The sequence below is a fragment of the Numida meleagris genome, chromosome 19 (assembly GCF_002078875.1).
Source record: "Numida meleagris isolate 19003 breed g44 Domestic line chromosome 19, NumMel1.0, whole genome shotgun sequence".
Lineage (NCBI taxonomy): Eukaryota > Metazoa > Chordata > Aves > Galliformes > Numididae > Numida > Numida meleagris.
The window spans coordinates 8,841,560-8,856,369 of record NC_034427.1 but is presented as its reverse complement, the minus strand read 5'-3'; the positions used below and the strand labels follow the sequence as shown (position 1 = coordinate 8,856,369).

The following is a 14,810-nucleotide window of genomic DNA, read 5'->3' as shown; positions in this document are numbered from 1 at the left end:
AGAACTCTAGAAAAGATCTGTAGGAGCTTCCTTGTGATTCCCAATTTGCTCCTTGTGCAAGTGCCTTGGGATTCCCCTGCCCAGGGCTGTCTGTACAGGTGGTTGCACTCTGCAGCTCATGGGGATTCCTGGGTTCACAGAACAGAACTTTGTGTTCACAGCTACCTGATAGCAGAGTAGAAGCTCCTTTGGGGGTCTGGGTGCTGCCATGCAGGTGTAGAGGAACTCTTCTGCCATCTTCCTCTTCCTCTCCTTACTCGTGCTGTGATTACAACCCCCTGCAGATTTTGGTATGAGAACCCAGGAGTCTTCACGCCAGCGCAGCTGACTCAGATCAGACAGACGTCCCTCGCTCGTGTCATCTGTGACAACAGCGACCACATCCAGCAGCTCCAGAGAGACGTCTTCCGCGTGGCATCGTACCCGCAGGGCATGGTGGGCTGCGAGGAGATCCCTGCCGTGGACCTCCGCTTCTGGCAGGACTGCTGCGAGGGTAGGGAGGAGCCTGTGCCAGTGCTGTGGGGTGGCATTGTCACGTGCCATCTCTTTATATGAAGGGTCAGGAGCTGGTTTCGTGTTACGCCATGAGAGCCGTGTGCCAGGCAAAGGGGAGAAGAGCTGCATCGAATCTGGCCAAAGGTCCCCCAGGGCCGTTCAGGGCTTCTCTCTCTGGCAGCTCGTGCTTAGGGAGTGAGGCTGAACAGGATGTGGGCATGATTGTCCCATAAATGAATTTATGTGTCGGTAGTCTGTAAAGCTCCTCCTGGCTGCAAACACCCATCTGAGACATAAGAATCCATGCACAATGCGTACCCTGCTGTATACCTTTGCTGTCACCTTCACTCTGTTGTAAGAGATGCGTCAAGGTTGGGTGGTGAAGGAGAGCAGTGCTGCCCTGTTCACACTTCATTTTAAGACAAGTGGTTCTGTTTTCGACATGAATGCTAACACAGGCTTTCCCTTCCTTGATCAAGTATTGGCACAGGCTGCCTGGGGAGGTGGTGGGGTCACTGTCCATGGAGGTGTTCAAGAAATGCGGAGATGTGGCACTGAGTGACATGGTTAGTGGGCGTGGTGGAATGGGTTGGGGTTGGACCTGGGGATCTTAGAGGTCTTTTCCAACCTTCATGACTCGATGCTTCTATAATTCCTTCCCTAGACTGCCAGACACGTGGGCAATTCAGGGCTCTTTCTCAACGGTTCCGAAGCAAGAGGTCTCCTGGATTCAGCTACCCAGAAGAGAACCCTGCCAAGCACAAGCCTGCCTCCCCCAGGTGCGTATAAACACTTTTAGCCTCTGTTCTGAAGCATAGGAGAAGGTTTTAGTTACTCTGTCCATTCACACCTTTAATACTGGCATTTTGCACAGGCATCTGGAATTGGGAGTGTTTCAGTAAATAAATGCTGAGCTTGATCAAAGTCCTCCATCACCTTTAACAGAGAGCAGGACTCTGCTTTTCAAATATCTGGGGAGATCAGGGGTGCCACTGAGTGGCTGTTTGAGTGACATCCCTTGTAGGCAAAACCAGTAGTTGGGCCCTTCAGTGCCCATCTTGTTATTTGGAGGCTGATGTTGGAGAAGGCAGAATCATTCTCTAATCCAGGAAGTCAACATTTCTGTAACCCCTTTCCCTTTTCATCCCTCACCCCAGAAATGAGGCGCCTTCTCCAAGCTCTTCTTCCAGAGAGAATCTCGAGTCCCTTGTGGCTGAACTGGAGAGGACGGTCACTTCCCTACGGAAACAGGTAAAACTGTGTGCCCCAATGTTCATCTTCCGTGGAGTCAGCCTGAGAGCAGGACTTAGCTATTTGCTATGAGCAGTTTCTGGGCCCTCCAGATCCGGGAACAACCACTGGATCAGAGTAAACTAGGATCAGAGGAAACTAGCAGCAGGTACAGAGTTGGGAGAAGAGACAAAGCTGAGTGCTTTGAGCTCAGACCTTGACAACTGCAAGGAAAAGACAAGTTTGAGACTGAAAGTGACTTGAGCTAGCACTTTTTTTCTTGCATTTGGGACAAGTTGAAGAGCATTGGCACTAGGAAACGTGGTTTAGTGGCAGGAATTGGTAGGTCAGGTTGATGGTTGGACTTGATCATCTTGCAAGTCTCTTTCAACCCAAATGATTTTATGGTTCTGTCCAATAGTGCGGGCTCCACTTAGATCTGCTTTTCATCCCCACCAGGTGAATGTACTAGAGAGCCAGCTGAGGTGGCACCATGGGAACACCAGCACATATGGACAGGGGAAGAAGACTGGGGACAAACGGAGAAAAAGTTGACCATACTGCCTGCTCACATGAGGTCAGTATGTTTGTTCTGGGCTAGGGTCCTGCACGTGGCTCAGTGCTTGTGGAGGGACACCTGAGCAGCCTTCACATATAGAAAAGACTCGCAGAAGGGAATGGAGCAATCCAGTGATGAATGGGACAAGAGGTAATAGGCTTAAATGCAGCAGGTTAGACGCCATTTCTAACAGTAATGATTAGTGACTCAATGGAATGACTTGTCTGGGGACCTTGTGGCATATCCATATCTGGAGGTCTTTAAGAACTGGTTTGGCAAAGATGAGGAAAGACATAAGTATAGGACTTATGTGGACTGAGTGAGGTGTCTAAGGTTTATTCTCTGGGGACTGTGGGTAGGTTTCTTCTAGCAACACTTAATGCCACAACCCCAAACCCAACAGCCTCCAGAGGACCTCTGTGGGGAGAGATATCACAAAGTGCAGTGATGGAGCAGATGGACTGGTTCCTCCTGAAGGTAACGAGGACATCTCGGCACATGGAGCAATCCATTATTTGCTTACATATTGTCAGAGATTTCCCCCTTGACAACTGAGTCACTTTGTGCTGAAAGCACCAATCCTCTGTTTGCTCGGCTCCAGCCAAGGGAGCAAGGCTGTTGTGTTTCTCAAGACAGTGGAAGCACTGCCAGCATTGGCAGAAGTCTGCAAGGCCTCTGGTTCCCTGTGTTCAGGGTCACAGTGGGCACAGTCTGAGCTCCCTTCCTACCAATTCCATGGATATCCCTGCAGCCTTGAACAACTCACTGGAACCTGCCGGTCTGGAGGAGGTGGTTGATGGTTCTTATGTGTTGCAAATTACTGCTTCGTGGAGGAGTTATGCAGAAGGACTGCCCTGCCAGGCAGTCTGTGCTAGAAGGAGCGTCCACTGGAAGTTAGATTAATGGGAAGGGCACACCAAGGCTGATCTGTGCTGATAATCTCTGTGGAAAGCAGAAGGAGAAGCCTGTAGACTGACCATGCCATTTTCCAATCTGATTTGGTATGTGGATTTGTACACATTTTCCACATGGATATCGATCCCATTAGGAAATTTGACAGGCATAGGCTGCAGTGTTACCCATGTGAACTGGCTTTTCTTTGAGGTCATTTGCAGGTCCTTGAAGAGCACTGTAGGGGCTTTGCAGGGTGTCCCAGACATGTTCATCTGGTTTTAAAGGATTATCGCTGTTCTTGTGCTGCAATCACACATGCCTCAATCACAATACAAACGGTGAGCTCTGCCTCTCACAGAGTTTTTCTCTTTTCTGTGCTCTTCTAGGTGTCTGGTGACCTGCACTCTTGCTTTCCACCAGCCAGTCCAACCCACTCTTCAAGGGCTCTGAGCAACCCATGAGCCCCCACGATGCTCTGCCTGCTCCTGCACCTCCCGTGCCACCTCTGTCCCAGAACTGCTATTCTTCTGCCTGTATTGAGCCCTGCACTGCAGCACCCAGCCCCTGCACCATTCCTGCCCTTGTCAGCCTCTGGGGATGGGCTCTGCCACCATGCTGTCCTGGTAGATGGTGCCAAGATGCCATCTCCTTCCACAGTCCCCAAGAAACGAAGGATAATTGAAGCTGCCTTAGCGTCACTGTTGTGCCCTTCTCCTCTTCCTGTCCATCCCTGACATCATCTACCGACCCCTGGTCTGAAATGTCAACTGAAACAATTCCTTACGAGCCAAAACCTTTCTCAGATGCACTATCTTCAAGCCAGAAAACATCCGGAAAAATCTGTATGTGGTTTAAAAAAAAAAAAGAAAAGAAAAAAGAAAAATTGAATAGGCATGAAATATTCTAATGCTAACAGAAAGACCAAAAGGAACCCAAGGGCCCTGGAAAGCACCGTGTGGGCTGGGCTGGGTCCCTGCCAGCAGCAGTGAGCTGGATCCAGAGCCTGGGGAAGTCTCGCAGCTGCTTGGGTGCTTCAGGACAGGCTGTGGCAGCCCACCGTGCTGAGGCCTGCTGCCATGCTTTGCCATCTGTTTGGTAATGAGTGGGACATCCTCAGGGCTATGAGCCCGTGAGTGACCTCCCATTGCTTGCCCAACGCTCAAAAACATTTTCTTCGACACGAACTGCATTCTCCAGGGTTCTGCCCTTCTGAGGTTTTAATTGGATTTATGTTTCTCTTCCTTTTTTTTTTTTTTTAACTCCCAATGGAAGATGTGTTTTGAGTGTAAATGTAACAGGACCTGGAACAGAACCTCTGATAATTAGATGTAATGGGCGCTCTCGTTAGTGAGGGGGAGCTGCTGGTTTCTGTCAATTAGTACTGGAGAACACAATGTGCAGTATTTGACACATTGATGAATGCAAAGTGCTGCTTGTGTTTATTGCTCCTAGGTGCTCTGCAACTAAACCAGGACTGTGCAACCAGCTCTCTTGAGCGGGTCTTCTGGTTTCCTTGCTCTTTGGAGGTGCTTTTTAGTGGTGCTAGAACTGAGGTCTCTGTGCATCCACCGCAGCCGCATGTCTGTGGGCAGACTGGTTCTTAACCCAGCTGCATAAGCTAAGCACAGGGATTGAGAGGAGATACTTGATCTGTTTGATAGCTGTGCCTTATCTTTTTCACTTTTCCTATGTCCTCCCACCTTCCTTCCCCAGTGCAAGGATCCACAACTTTTATGAACTTGCTTTCCTTTGTCTTCTCCTTTTTTAGGTGTGTGATAGTACCAAAGGGATTCAAAGCAGCAGAGATGCTCCTGGAACTTAATAGGAAAATAAAAAAAAAAGATACAAGAAAAAGGTTGTGATTTATCAGCTAATTCCTGGCGTGGGACTCCGAGCCGTGTGTGCGTGTCCTGTGCAGACGGAGGCTGCAGTGATGAGTGTGTGTTAGGCATGTCTGGTAAGCTCAGAGGCAGCATTTAGTCCTCGGGGATGTTTGTCATGTTGAAGTACTCTTTCATTTAGGTGCAAATCAAGGTCCAAAGCCTTGCGTGTTATATATCAGCTGCACTTGTCTCTTGCTTGTACCACCAGAGAATCTAATCTGGCAGAGGTCAATAAAGGTAAATCAGTCTCCAGTCTCCTTCTGCAAACCACAAGTTTACCACGTCCCCATTCAAAGCAGCAAGACCTAAACGGTTGGTGCTTGATCTAATCAGATCATCTCTGTAAATGCATAAGTGAGCAGGGCCTCTCCTTCCCCACGGAGCACGGCATGCGGAGCAGCCTCGTCCCAGGGACGGCTGCCACTTTCCTCCCCACATGTTGCAAAAAATTAAGCAGCAGTGCATGCCCCCACCAGCAAGGCTGTGTGCTGTGAGTGGGGGAAGGTCTGGGGGAATTGCCCACATATCCAGGTGCTATTTTGCTAAGAGTATTTTGCTGAAGACTCGCTTTTCTCTACATCTGCAGCAAGGTGAGACCACCACTGTGAATCTTCTTTTTTTTGTTGTTGTTGTTGGTTTTTTTTAGAGATTCTCTTTGAAAACCCAGCCGCACACCCAGAACGAACTACCCCCAGCCACGACAGCAGGGGAGGATCAAAATAACAAGCTCAGGGCTGGGAGCTGAGTTCCTGGGGGAGTAGCTATCGCCGAGCACTGCCAGGCACAGAACTCCCACTAATTAGATGGAACAGTTAAGTGACAAAACCCACGCGGGGGCTGCTGAGGGGGCTGGCGTTGGGATTTGCAGCAGAGCGGATTTTCAGACAGCTGAAAGAGCGCATCCCGCGTGCGCCGTGTGAATCTCCATCCTTCCCTGGGGGGCACAGAGGCACCTGAGGCTGATCCAGGGGGACCCATCCCTGAGCACAGGCTGGATTCTGAGGGATCTGGAAGTGAAATCCTTAGAGATCCCTTGCAAGGAGAAAGATGAATGGGAAGAGGCAAAGGCCTCAGCAGGGTGATGCTAGGAGGCCGTGGCAGCAGACCCAACGGAACGGGGTTCTGGTGTCACAAACCCTGCGCTATCCATCCAGCAAATGCCCAAACTTCAGACCTCCTCCGGGTTATTTCCGTAATTCTATTTTCCTCTGGAAAAGGGAAAAATAAAACCCTCCCCCACACGGGAGACCAAAACCACTAACGAGAGCCCACCGCTCGTCACAAGAGCTGCTGACGGAGCAGCGAGCCGTGTTTACCAGCGCTCAGGCAACGAGCGTGAGAGCGCACGTTAAAATCCTAATTAAAGGCGAAGCCTTTCTCCTCCTGCGAGCGCTGCCCAGCGCGGCGGCTCCAGCTGTGCCAGATGTGCCCGCAGGTCTCCCACACGGAGACGCGTCCCGCCCGCGCACTCGCCCCACCAGCCCGACGGGTTTCACTTTCAGAAATAGGAAGTTGGTGACAGCGAGCGCCCAGACGCGTTGCGGGTCCGGACGGAGGCGGGGAGCTGCCGGGCGCTGCGGTGCGGGGCCGGCGGCATGAGCCCCCAGCTCGGCCCTTGCTGTGGCTTTGGGAAGCGCTGGGGAATAGGAGCGTCGTGACATCCAGGCACTGCATCCTCCAGGGATGGAGCAGTTCGTCCGCAAGCGTTTGACCTTCTTGACGTCCTTCTGGAACAAGTTGTGGCCACGCTCCAGCCCGGATAGCTGCTCGCTGGGGTACTTTGGTTCCGATTCTGTTTCGCTGCACTCGGAGCCCAGCTGCGTTTCCTTCATCCCAAAGTCTTCTCTCTTTATCGCTTTATACGCTTTCACAGCCCGCAGTGCAGACGAACTGAGTGTAAACGCAGGGGACAAACTGCGTGTCCTCAGAGAAGAAGGGGACTATGTCTTAGCCCGGAGGCTGCTGGGGGAACCGGCCACGGGCTACGTCCCTGCTGCGTACGTGGCCAACCTCAGCCAGGGCACCTCTGCTCACCGGCCGTAAGTATCCAACCTGTGTGCGTGGGGGCAGTGGGGTGGCCTCACAGCGGCATGGTCCTGCCCAGGAATAGCAATGGGAGCCTTCGTAGGGCTGTGCTGGGGCTTTGCCTTCCCCTGGGCATCCCTGCGAGGGAGCTGATAGCTGTGGGGTGGAGGGGTTCAGAATGGTGAGCAAAGCCTGGGGACACACTGAGGACAATGATGCTGGTCCCCCTCTCACGTGCATCACTCCAGCACAGGACCAAGTGTCCTCAGCTGGGATGTGGTGCAGCAATGTACCAAAACGGGTCCCTGCTTGCTCTGGTTCCTTTGCCCTTTAAGGGGAGGCAGTGGGGTGGGATGGAGCTGGGGAAACCACTAGGAACAGCTTGTGCCAGCTCCAAAGAGCCTGAGAGCACAGAGAGTTGAGAGCTGTCAGGACTCATTAGGACCAAACTGTGCCTATGCTGTTCTGGTGCATCCAGGATGGAGTCCCCCTCTCTGCTGCTGCCTCTCCCACCTGCATGGAGCTGGGTTACCATCCCAGCCCTCCCTCAGGCAGCAAAAGCCTGGGCTCATCCTTGCGTAAGGCAGCCCAGTCCCAACACGCTGGGCGAAGTGCCCTGAGACATCGCTACTCCCTGGCACGAGGCCCTGAGTCACAGTGAGCAGGATGCGGGTGGGCGTGGGATCCCCACGCTCCCCCAGGGCTCCTGCAGCCCCTCCGAGCTGGGATAAAGGGGCACAGATTGCAACCACAGCCCCTCCCTCGCTCCCTACCCTGCCTGCACTTTAGGGCAAATTGGCACAATTTGGGACCACACCTGCACATACCTGGTGGGTTTGGCTCCCTGCCGTGTTCCCATTGCATGTGCTGTAGCGGAGAGTGTGTTTGTGTCTATGGATCTATATGTGCTCTGAGAGCAGAGGTGAGGGTGATGTCAAGGGGAAGCTGGAGCGAGCTGGGAGCACGCAGACTGTGCGGAGCCACAGGTCGCAGCTGGGTGCTAATTTGCCCGGCTGCAGTAAGCCCATCATGTTTAATTTCCCGCACAGCAGATGCTGGCAATCCTGGCTAATGATGAAACCTCCGGCTTTGCGCATCCCGGCTGGAAGGAAGCAGCCTCTTCCCCAGGCTCCTGTGCGTCACACGGGCGTCAGGCCCCAGCCTCCAACCTGCCTTTTCTTGCTGGAGATTTCATGCATGAAAGAAGGGTTTGGCTGGGTCCTCCCTCGTGGCTCAGCGTTGCTGATAGCAGTGCATCCGGTGCAGCAAAGGGCAGCTGCAGTGCGCAGAGCTGTGGGAGGGAACCTCTCACATTGGAGATCCATCTGGGGTCCTATCCCCCCCTTTCCAGGTGGGGCAGTGTGCATCCTTCCCCTGGAAATGGAAATGGGCTCAACGTCAGCTGCAAGGGAGAGCTGCAGCACAGACCCAGCTGGGTGCTCCTGAGCCACATTTGGAGCTGTATCCACCAGAAGGGAAAAGAGAAAGAACTTTCCAGTTTTGAGCATGGCGCGAAGATAACACAGCCCATAGCCTTGCCCTGGTGGATGCAGAGGATGAACTGGAAATCCTAATTATTTGGGTCTTGGAGCATGCGGCTATGAGCTGGAAATACCAATTATTTGGAGAGGGATGAAAGGCGCCTCCTGCTGAGCATTCCCACAAAACAAACACCAGGAAAGTGTCTGCAGTTAGGAAGCTGTGATAAAGTGCATCAAGGGCCTGTGAGAGCAGGGAAATGAAGCAGCTCCGATGCAGGCTCGCAATGATGCGCATCCTTGCCTTGTGCACAGCCTGTGCACGCACAGCACCACCGTGTCCTGCCTGCATCCCTGCCCTAATCCCTGCCCCATCCCTACCCTGCGTCCTGCCCCAGCTCTGACTGCCCTCTGCTCTCCTCCAGGTGGTATTTCAGTAAGATCAGCCGCAGTGAGGCCGAGCAGCTGCTCCTCTCACCTCCCAACCAGCACGGCTCCTTCCTCGTCCGGGACAGCGAGAGCAGCAAGGGCGAGTACTCCCTCTCAGGTAATTTTGGGGCAATTATCCTGAGAAAATGAGCATAGGGAAAGGAGCCAGGCTGGTGCCCAGAAGCAGCCCAGTCAACACGGGAGAGAAAGGTGGAAATATGCTTCGAGTGCTCTACAGCACCCTGTTAAAAGGAGCTAACTGCTTCCTAAAAGCTAACAGGTGTAGGTATGGATCACTGTGTTACTGTGGTGAAGGAAAGTGCATTGTTTCCATCTGGAGCATGAAAGCCACAAACATTACAGCAGTTGAATGACGGTTTTGCAGCACTAACTCCTGGGATTTCATTCCGGTGGCTTTTGTAGTCTGACGATTGGCTGCAGGGCGTCAGGGCCTGGTGTGCTGCTGTGTGCAGCAAGCTGAGCATGGGGAGTTTCAGGCCAGGTAGCGTCATTGCAATGTGGTCTGATCCGAGTCAAACATCTCCAGTTCCTGGCAAGCCATACTCTGTGCCGTGGCGTGCCCTCCGCAGGTACAGCCACTCCTGATTCACCAACCCCACGCGGCGATGAACTCAGACGCTCTCTGAGCAGCTCGTTTGCATGGGAATGGTTTCCTCTCATAAAGCATCGCCTCTCTGCTCCAACACCGCCCGCAGCTGGCAGCCTGCTGAGCCTGGCAATGCGAGAAGGAGGGGTGAACCCCTGGGCTCCTGTAGGGGGAATTAAATATCCCAGGAGAGGCAGCAGAGCAGGCAGCAGGGATGTGGGAAGGAGCTGAGATTTCCCCCCTCGGGCTTCCCCTGCAGTGCGCAACCACACCAAAGTCAGCCATTTCCGCATCTGCAAGAGCCCCGCGGGCAGCCTGTACATCCAGAAGGGTCATCCCTTCCCCGACATGGAGGAGCTGCTCGCCTTCTACACCGAGAACTGGAAGGTCATCCAGAGCCCCTTGCTGCAACCCTGCAGCCCCACGGTGCGTACGCGGCTGCCCCTGCCTGCTTTCCCCTTTGGGCTTGGTTGGGTGCGTCTCCTTGTGGGTTGGAGCCTAAAAGACGTGGAAGAAAGGAAAGAAACTAAATAGGGAATATCAGAGATAACACATATCCATGTGGGATTTGAGCTTTGTTAAACTAAAAGTTAAAACACACCGCCAGTACAGCTTCCAGTTCACATTCATTGGCCATGTTAAGGCTGGGCGCGCTGTTTGTGTGCATGGAGAGCTGCCTTGCCCAGCTTGTGGTCTGGCCAAAAGGCACAGCCTTCTCTGAAATGTTTGCTCCATGACAAAGACCACTTTGTTACAAATTCCTTCAATACTGAGTTCGGAAATAGCTGCGCTTCCGAATTTTTCCTAGAGAATAAGAAGACCACTTTGTTTTTCTATGGTTTTCATGCCAATTAGTGTGGCACTCACAAATCCAGCTACGGCACAAATCCCAAATTACCAGCTCACTTCCTGATTAGAATTGCATTCACTAGTTACGGCTTAGAAATAACAATTAAATATGTGAATAATTGGAGAGTGCAATGGGCCAAGAGATAAATGCTTAATGAGTTGAAGCCTAAACCAGCCGTAATATGCAACGATATTAATTTACTCATTTTTTATTTATTGGTGGAAATAGAGAAAAGCCATTTTGGGGGCTGATGAGGAGAGACTTAGGCATTATCATAGAACCACAGAATGGTTGGGTCGGAAGGGACCTTACAGCTCCCTAACCCCTGTGCCGTGGGCTGGTTGCCCCCCAGCAGCTCAGGTTGCCCAGGGCCCCATCCATGGTCTTGGGCACCTCCAGGGATGTGTGATACCGGTGCGTGGCCAATGGCCCCTGCCCTGCTTGGGACCGACAGCTGGCTCAGGCTGTCCCAGTGGGTCCAAGCGTGCCATGCCCCTTCTGCAGACCCCCCCGGAGAGGGACGGCTGGGAGCGCCCACGCTGGGAGTTCACCCTGCGGAGGAAGCTAGGCGAGGGCTACTTTGGAGAAGTGTGGGAAGGACTGTGGAGGAACACGGTGCCCGTGGCCATCAAGATCATCAAAGGTGCGTGGAAGGGCAGATGTGAACGGTGACCGACTGAGTGTCTTGTTTGCTGCCTCAACGTTCACACCCTTTTGTTTCCTAGTCCTCTTGGTCACTACGTCTGTCTCATTAAGCAAACTGTGGTAGGACCTGGCATGTAGCCACATATGGGCCCATATGAGCTTGTGACAAGTCTTTACAAAATGGCTCAGCCCAGTGGGTCTGTGATAAGTGAAGTCAAATGGGTCTGTGATAAGTCAAGTCTCAATGGAACAATGACAATGAAAATGGGATCCAAAGCCCAGTGGAAAACATCTCATGGGTGTTTGGAGCTGAGATGCAGGGTGTGAAGATACCAGTCTTGAGAGATGTGGGGAGGAAAAAGGTCCTTATATCAGATGGGAGGTGCAGAGCTCTGAAGGTCTGGGTGAGAAAGGGCCCACAGCAGCTTTCTCCCCCAGCTGACATGAAGGCAGAAGACTTCACCAAGGAGATTCAAAACCTGAAGCGCTTGAGGCATGAGAAGCTGATCCAACTGCATGCTGTCTGCTCAATGGATGAGCCCGTGTACATCATCACCGAGCTCATGCGGAAAGGCAACCTGCACAGCTACCTCAACAGTAAGTCAGTTTATTTGTCTTGGCTTTTATTTCCTTTCCCAACCTGGTAATCAGTCTTTGAGGGAAACAAGACCAACAGCTCCCACCAAGACCTGTTTTTATGCCAGGTGCATCCCTCCTCCTCCAGACCTCTGGGCAGGGGCTCTGGCAGCAGTGGGTGCCGGAGGAGAAGGAGCTTGCAGGTAGGATGGGTTGGGAGCAGACTTGCGTGGCAGCAGGTCACCTTCAGCTTTGAACAAGCTGCAGACGTCTGCATGCTCTTGCAGCACAAGAGCATGTGCTCCTCAGGCTCAGCACAGTCCCATTCCTGATGAGCAAGCACGTGGCCATAATGAACATACCACACAGCACAGCTATGACCTCAGATTTGAGGTTTATATCTGATCCCACATTGCCAGCACAGGGTCTCCTTCCAAGCCTGAACACCCTAAAATAAATGTTACTGCTTTGCCTCAAATGCCTGGATCATTTGGGTTGACAGGTCCCGAAGGGAAGTCCCTGGGCACCTCCCACCTTCTCAACATCGCCTGCCAGGTGGCGGATGGGATGAGGTACCTGGAGGAGAAGCACATTGTCCACCGGGACTTGGCGGCCAGAAACATCCTGGTGGGAGAAGAGCTCACCTGCAAAATTGCCGATTTTGGACTGGCCCGGCTCCTCAAGGTCAGTCAGTGGGTCACTGAGCTGCCCCACACTGCAGCCATCCCCTGCTGGCCCCTTCCCACAGCCTCCATGGCAAAGCCCCAAAAGCAGCAGCTGCACTCATCTTGCAAGCCCTCAAACCCTGTCTCCCTTTGTTTTTCAGGATGACATTTATTCCACCAGCAGCAGCACCAAAATCCCAGTGAAGTGGACAGCCCCCGAGGCAGCCAACTACCGCACCTACTCCCTCAAGTCCGATGTCTGGTCCTATGGCATTCTGCTCTATGAAGTCTTCACATACGGGCAGATCCCATATGAAGGTAGGGCTGATGGTCCCTTCCAGCATCTTGCCCGTGTTCTCCAAATCCAGCGTGTCAGGAATTGTCATGTTGTCCCTTCTGCAATGGAAGTGGAAGCATCTCCTGGCACATGAGATGGTTACTGTCCTCTCTGGAGATTGCTTAGAGGGAATTTTGGTGTTTGCAGAGGGAGCTGGAAGGTGGTATGGGCTGGATGATCTCTCTCAAACCAAACCTGTGGCAGAAGCCATTTCCAAGCAACACTGGTCGATCTCTTGGCCCATTGCAGGTCTACCCTCAGTACATCCTTTGAGAATATTAAAGCAAAGGCAATCTTCTCCTCCCTTGCAGGAATGACAAACCAAGAAACCATACGACAAATCACCAGAGGCTACCGACTTCCCCGGCCCAGCTCCTGCCCTCCTGAGATTTACAGCATCATGCTGGAGTGCTGGAGTGGTAACACGGAGGAGCGGCCCACCTTCCTGGCGCTGCGGGAGAAGTTGGGCTTCATCTACAGGCGGCTGCTCAACACCCTGTCCTGAGGGACCCTTCCTGCAAAACTCCCTTTGGGCCAGCTCTTGCCAAAGGCCTCCTTCCTTCTGGTTGCTCTCCCACAGGACTCCAAGGAAAGCACGTGTTCCCCCTTCCCCTTCCCCCCCAAAAAAACAGCCCCTGGACCCTCTTGGTGAGGATGCAGGGAGGTGGCCAAGGGAAAAGGCAACAAAGTGTGGATTATTCATTGCTGGAGCTTGGCTGTGCAGCAGTCTTGAAAAGCCCCGTGGTAGTGAAGACATCACTCAGTTCACAGCTCCGTTCAGCCAGTAGGGTGGGATGCTCCTGCCATCCCCACACCAACATGAAGGTTTGCAGTTTGTTTTCAGTTGTGGCTCTGCTTGATTTTCTTGTAGCGTGTGTCCGGTGTCCTTGTCAATAAATGCGTGTGCCTCCATCCATGCTGCCTTCTGCATGCTGCCCTGCCGAAATGGTTGCAACCAGTCCCACTCTTGCAAACCCAGATGGAACCATTTTCTGTGCAAACAGAAATGTAAGTGTCCCTGGTCTCTGTTTCTCCAGGTGGGGATAGGCAGCTCCTGTCCTGGCTGCTCCCCCCCAGCTCCTTGCTTTGGTCACCTTCGTGCTTTCTCACAGAGCCATAGAACCTTTAAGGTTGGAAAAGACCTTCAAGACCACCCAGTCCAACCCCAACCCGCTCCACCATGCCCACTAACCATGTCCTTCAGTGCCATATCTCCATGTTTCTTGAACTCCTCCAGGTATGGGGACCCCACCACCTCCCTGGGCATGGTGGGGAAGGGTTGATGGTTGGAACAGAGGCAGTACTGTGGGTAAGACAGCTTCACCCTGTTTTGCTGCAGTGTAGAGGCATTTAACTTTGTGCTGTGGTGTCCTAAGGCTCCCTGGCTCCTGAAAACACCAGGCCACTGCTGCAGGGAGAGCCACCATGGTGGGATGAGGGGCATTTCGATGAGCAAGGGGAGTGGAAACACTGGAAAAAAGCCAGGTCAATTTTGGGATTTAGGGTCATAGCTGTAGCCGTTCCGCTTAGGAGCAGCTCTGAGGGTGCACAGATCTCCCCATGGTGCAAAGCCAAGAGGTGCTCCCATCATCTCATGGAGCCCCTCGGTGTGCAAGGCAGGAGCCTCCTAAATCTCCTCCTTATGGACCCAGGGGCAGCGTTTGCTCCTTTTGCCCACCCCATACACACTCCCCAAGGCTGGGCTGTCCCTGGCGGCACTGGAAGGACTCACTGAAAAGCAGCAGTGGGAGCAATGCCAAGGTGCAGGGACAGAGGGGAAGGAGTATATGAAATTAATGAAGTTTAAGCACTGCTCCCCTTGTCTGAGAAGCAGCCACGCTGTGCAAAATAACAGAAAAGTATCTAGTGTTAATTGAGCGAGGCTCTGTGATCAGGGGCCTGGAAAGGGGAGGAGGGAATGCAGCTGAATTGTGTGATACACCAGGATTGGGGCACGTTTCCTCTGAAGCCCCAGCAAATTCCTGAGCCCTCAGGAGCTGTGAAGCTCCCGAATTGTGTCTATGTCCCAGGAAAACTGCAGCTCTGGACTTGACTGTTCCCACCTGGAAAAAGCAACCCGCTGGAATTGCTGTGGTGTTTGGCAATGGTTGCAAGAGGAAACTTTGATCCTACACAG

General features: G+C 52.8%; 2 protein-coding genes across 2 annotated transcripts in view; both read left to right on the top strand.

Moving 5' to 3' along the window:
- Positions 1-5,309, top strand: part of LOC110408020 (peroxidasin homolog) — a 43,092-nt gene extending 37,783 nt beyond the window's left edge. The window contains exons 19-23 of the mRNA XM_021416337.1: positions 285-493; positions 1,160-1,274; positions 1,653-1,746; positions 2,185-2,302; positions 3,565-5,309. Of these exons, the coding sequence (XP_021272012.1) occupies positions 285-493; positions 1,160-1,274; positions 1,653-1,746; positions 2,185-2,280 (514 nt within the window). The 3' untranslated portion in view covers positions 2,281-2,302; positions 3,565-5,309. The remainder of the gene's footprint in view (positions 1-284; positions 494-1,159; positions 1,275-1,652; positions 1,747-2,184; positions 2,303-3,564) is intronic.
- On the top strand, positions 6,391-13,587 carry SRMS (src-related kinase lacking C-terminal regulatory tyrosine and N-terminal myristylation sites). The gene is made up of 8 exons (XM_021416338.1): positions 6,391-7,100; positions 8,990-9,111; positions 9,860-10,026; positions 10,955-11,093; positions 11,534-11,692; positions 12,174-12,355; positions 12,498-12,654; positions 12,985-13,587. Exons 1-8 carry the CDS (start codon positions 6,745-6,747, stop codon positions 13,176-13,178), a joined length of 1,476 nt encoding a protein of 491 aa, XP_021272013.1. The 5' UTR covers positions 6,391-6,744; the 3' UTR covers positions 13,179-13,587.

Excerpts from the sequence above, each read along its gene's own strand:
- SRMS (XM_021416338.1), top strand. The coding sequence starts at position 6,745 with ATGGAGCAGTTCGTCCGCAAGCGTTTGACCTTCTTGACGTCCTTCTGG. Across the intron at positions 11,693-12,173 it reads CCTGCACAGCTACCTCAACA|GTCCCGAAGGGAAGTCCCTG; the intron begins GTAAGTCAGTTT and ends TTGGGTTGACAG. Across the intron at positions 12,356-12,497 it reads GACTGGCCCGGCTCCTCAAG|GATGACATTTATTCCACCAG; the intron begins GTCAGTCAGTGG and ends TTTGTTTTTCAG.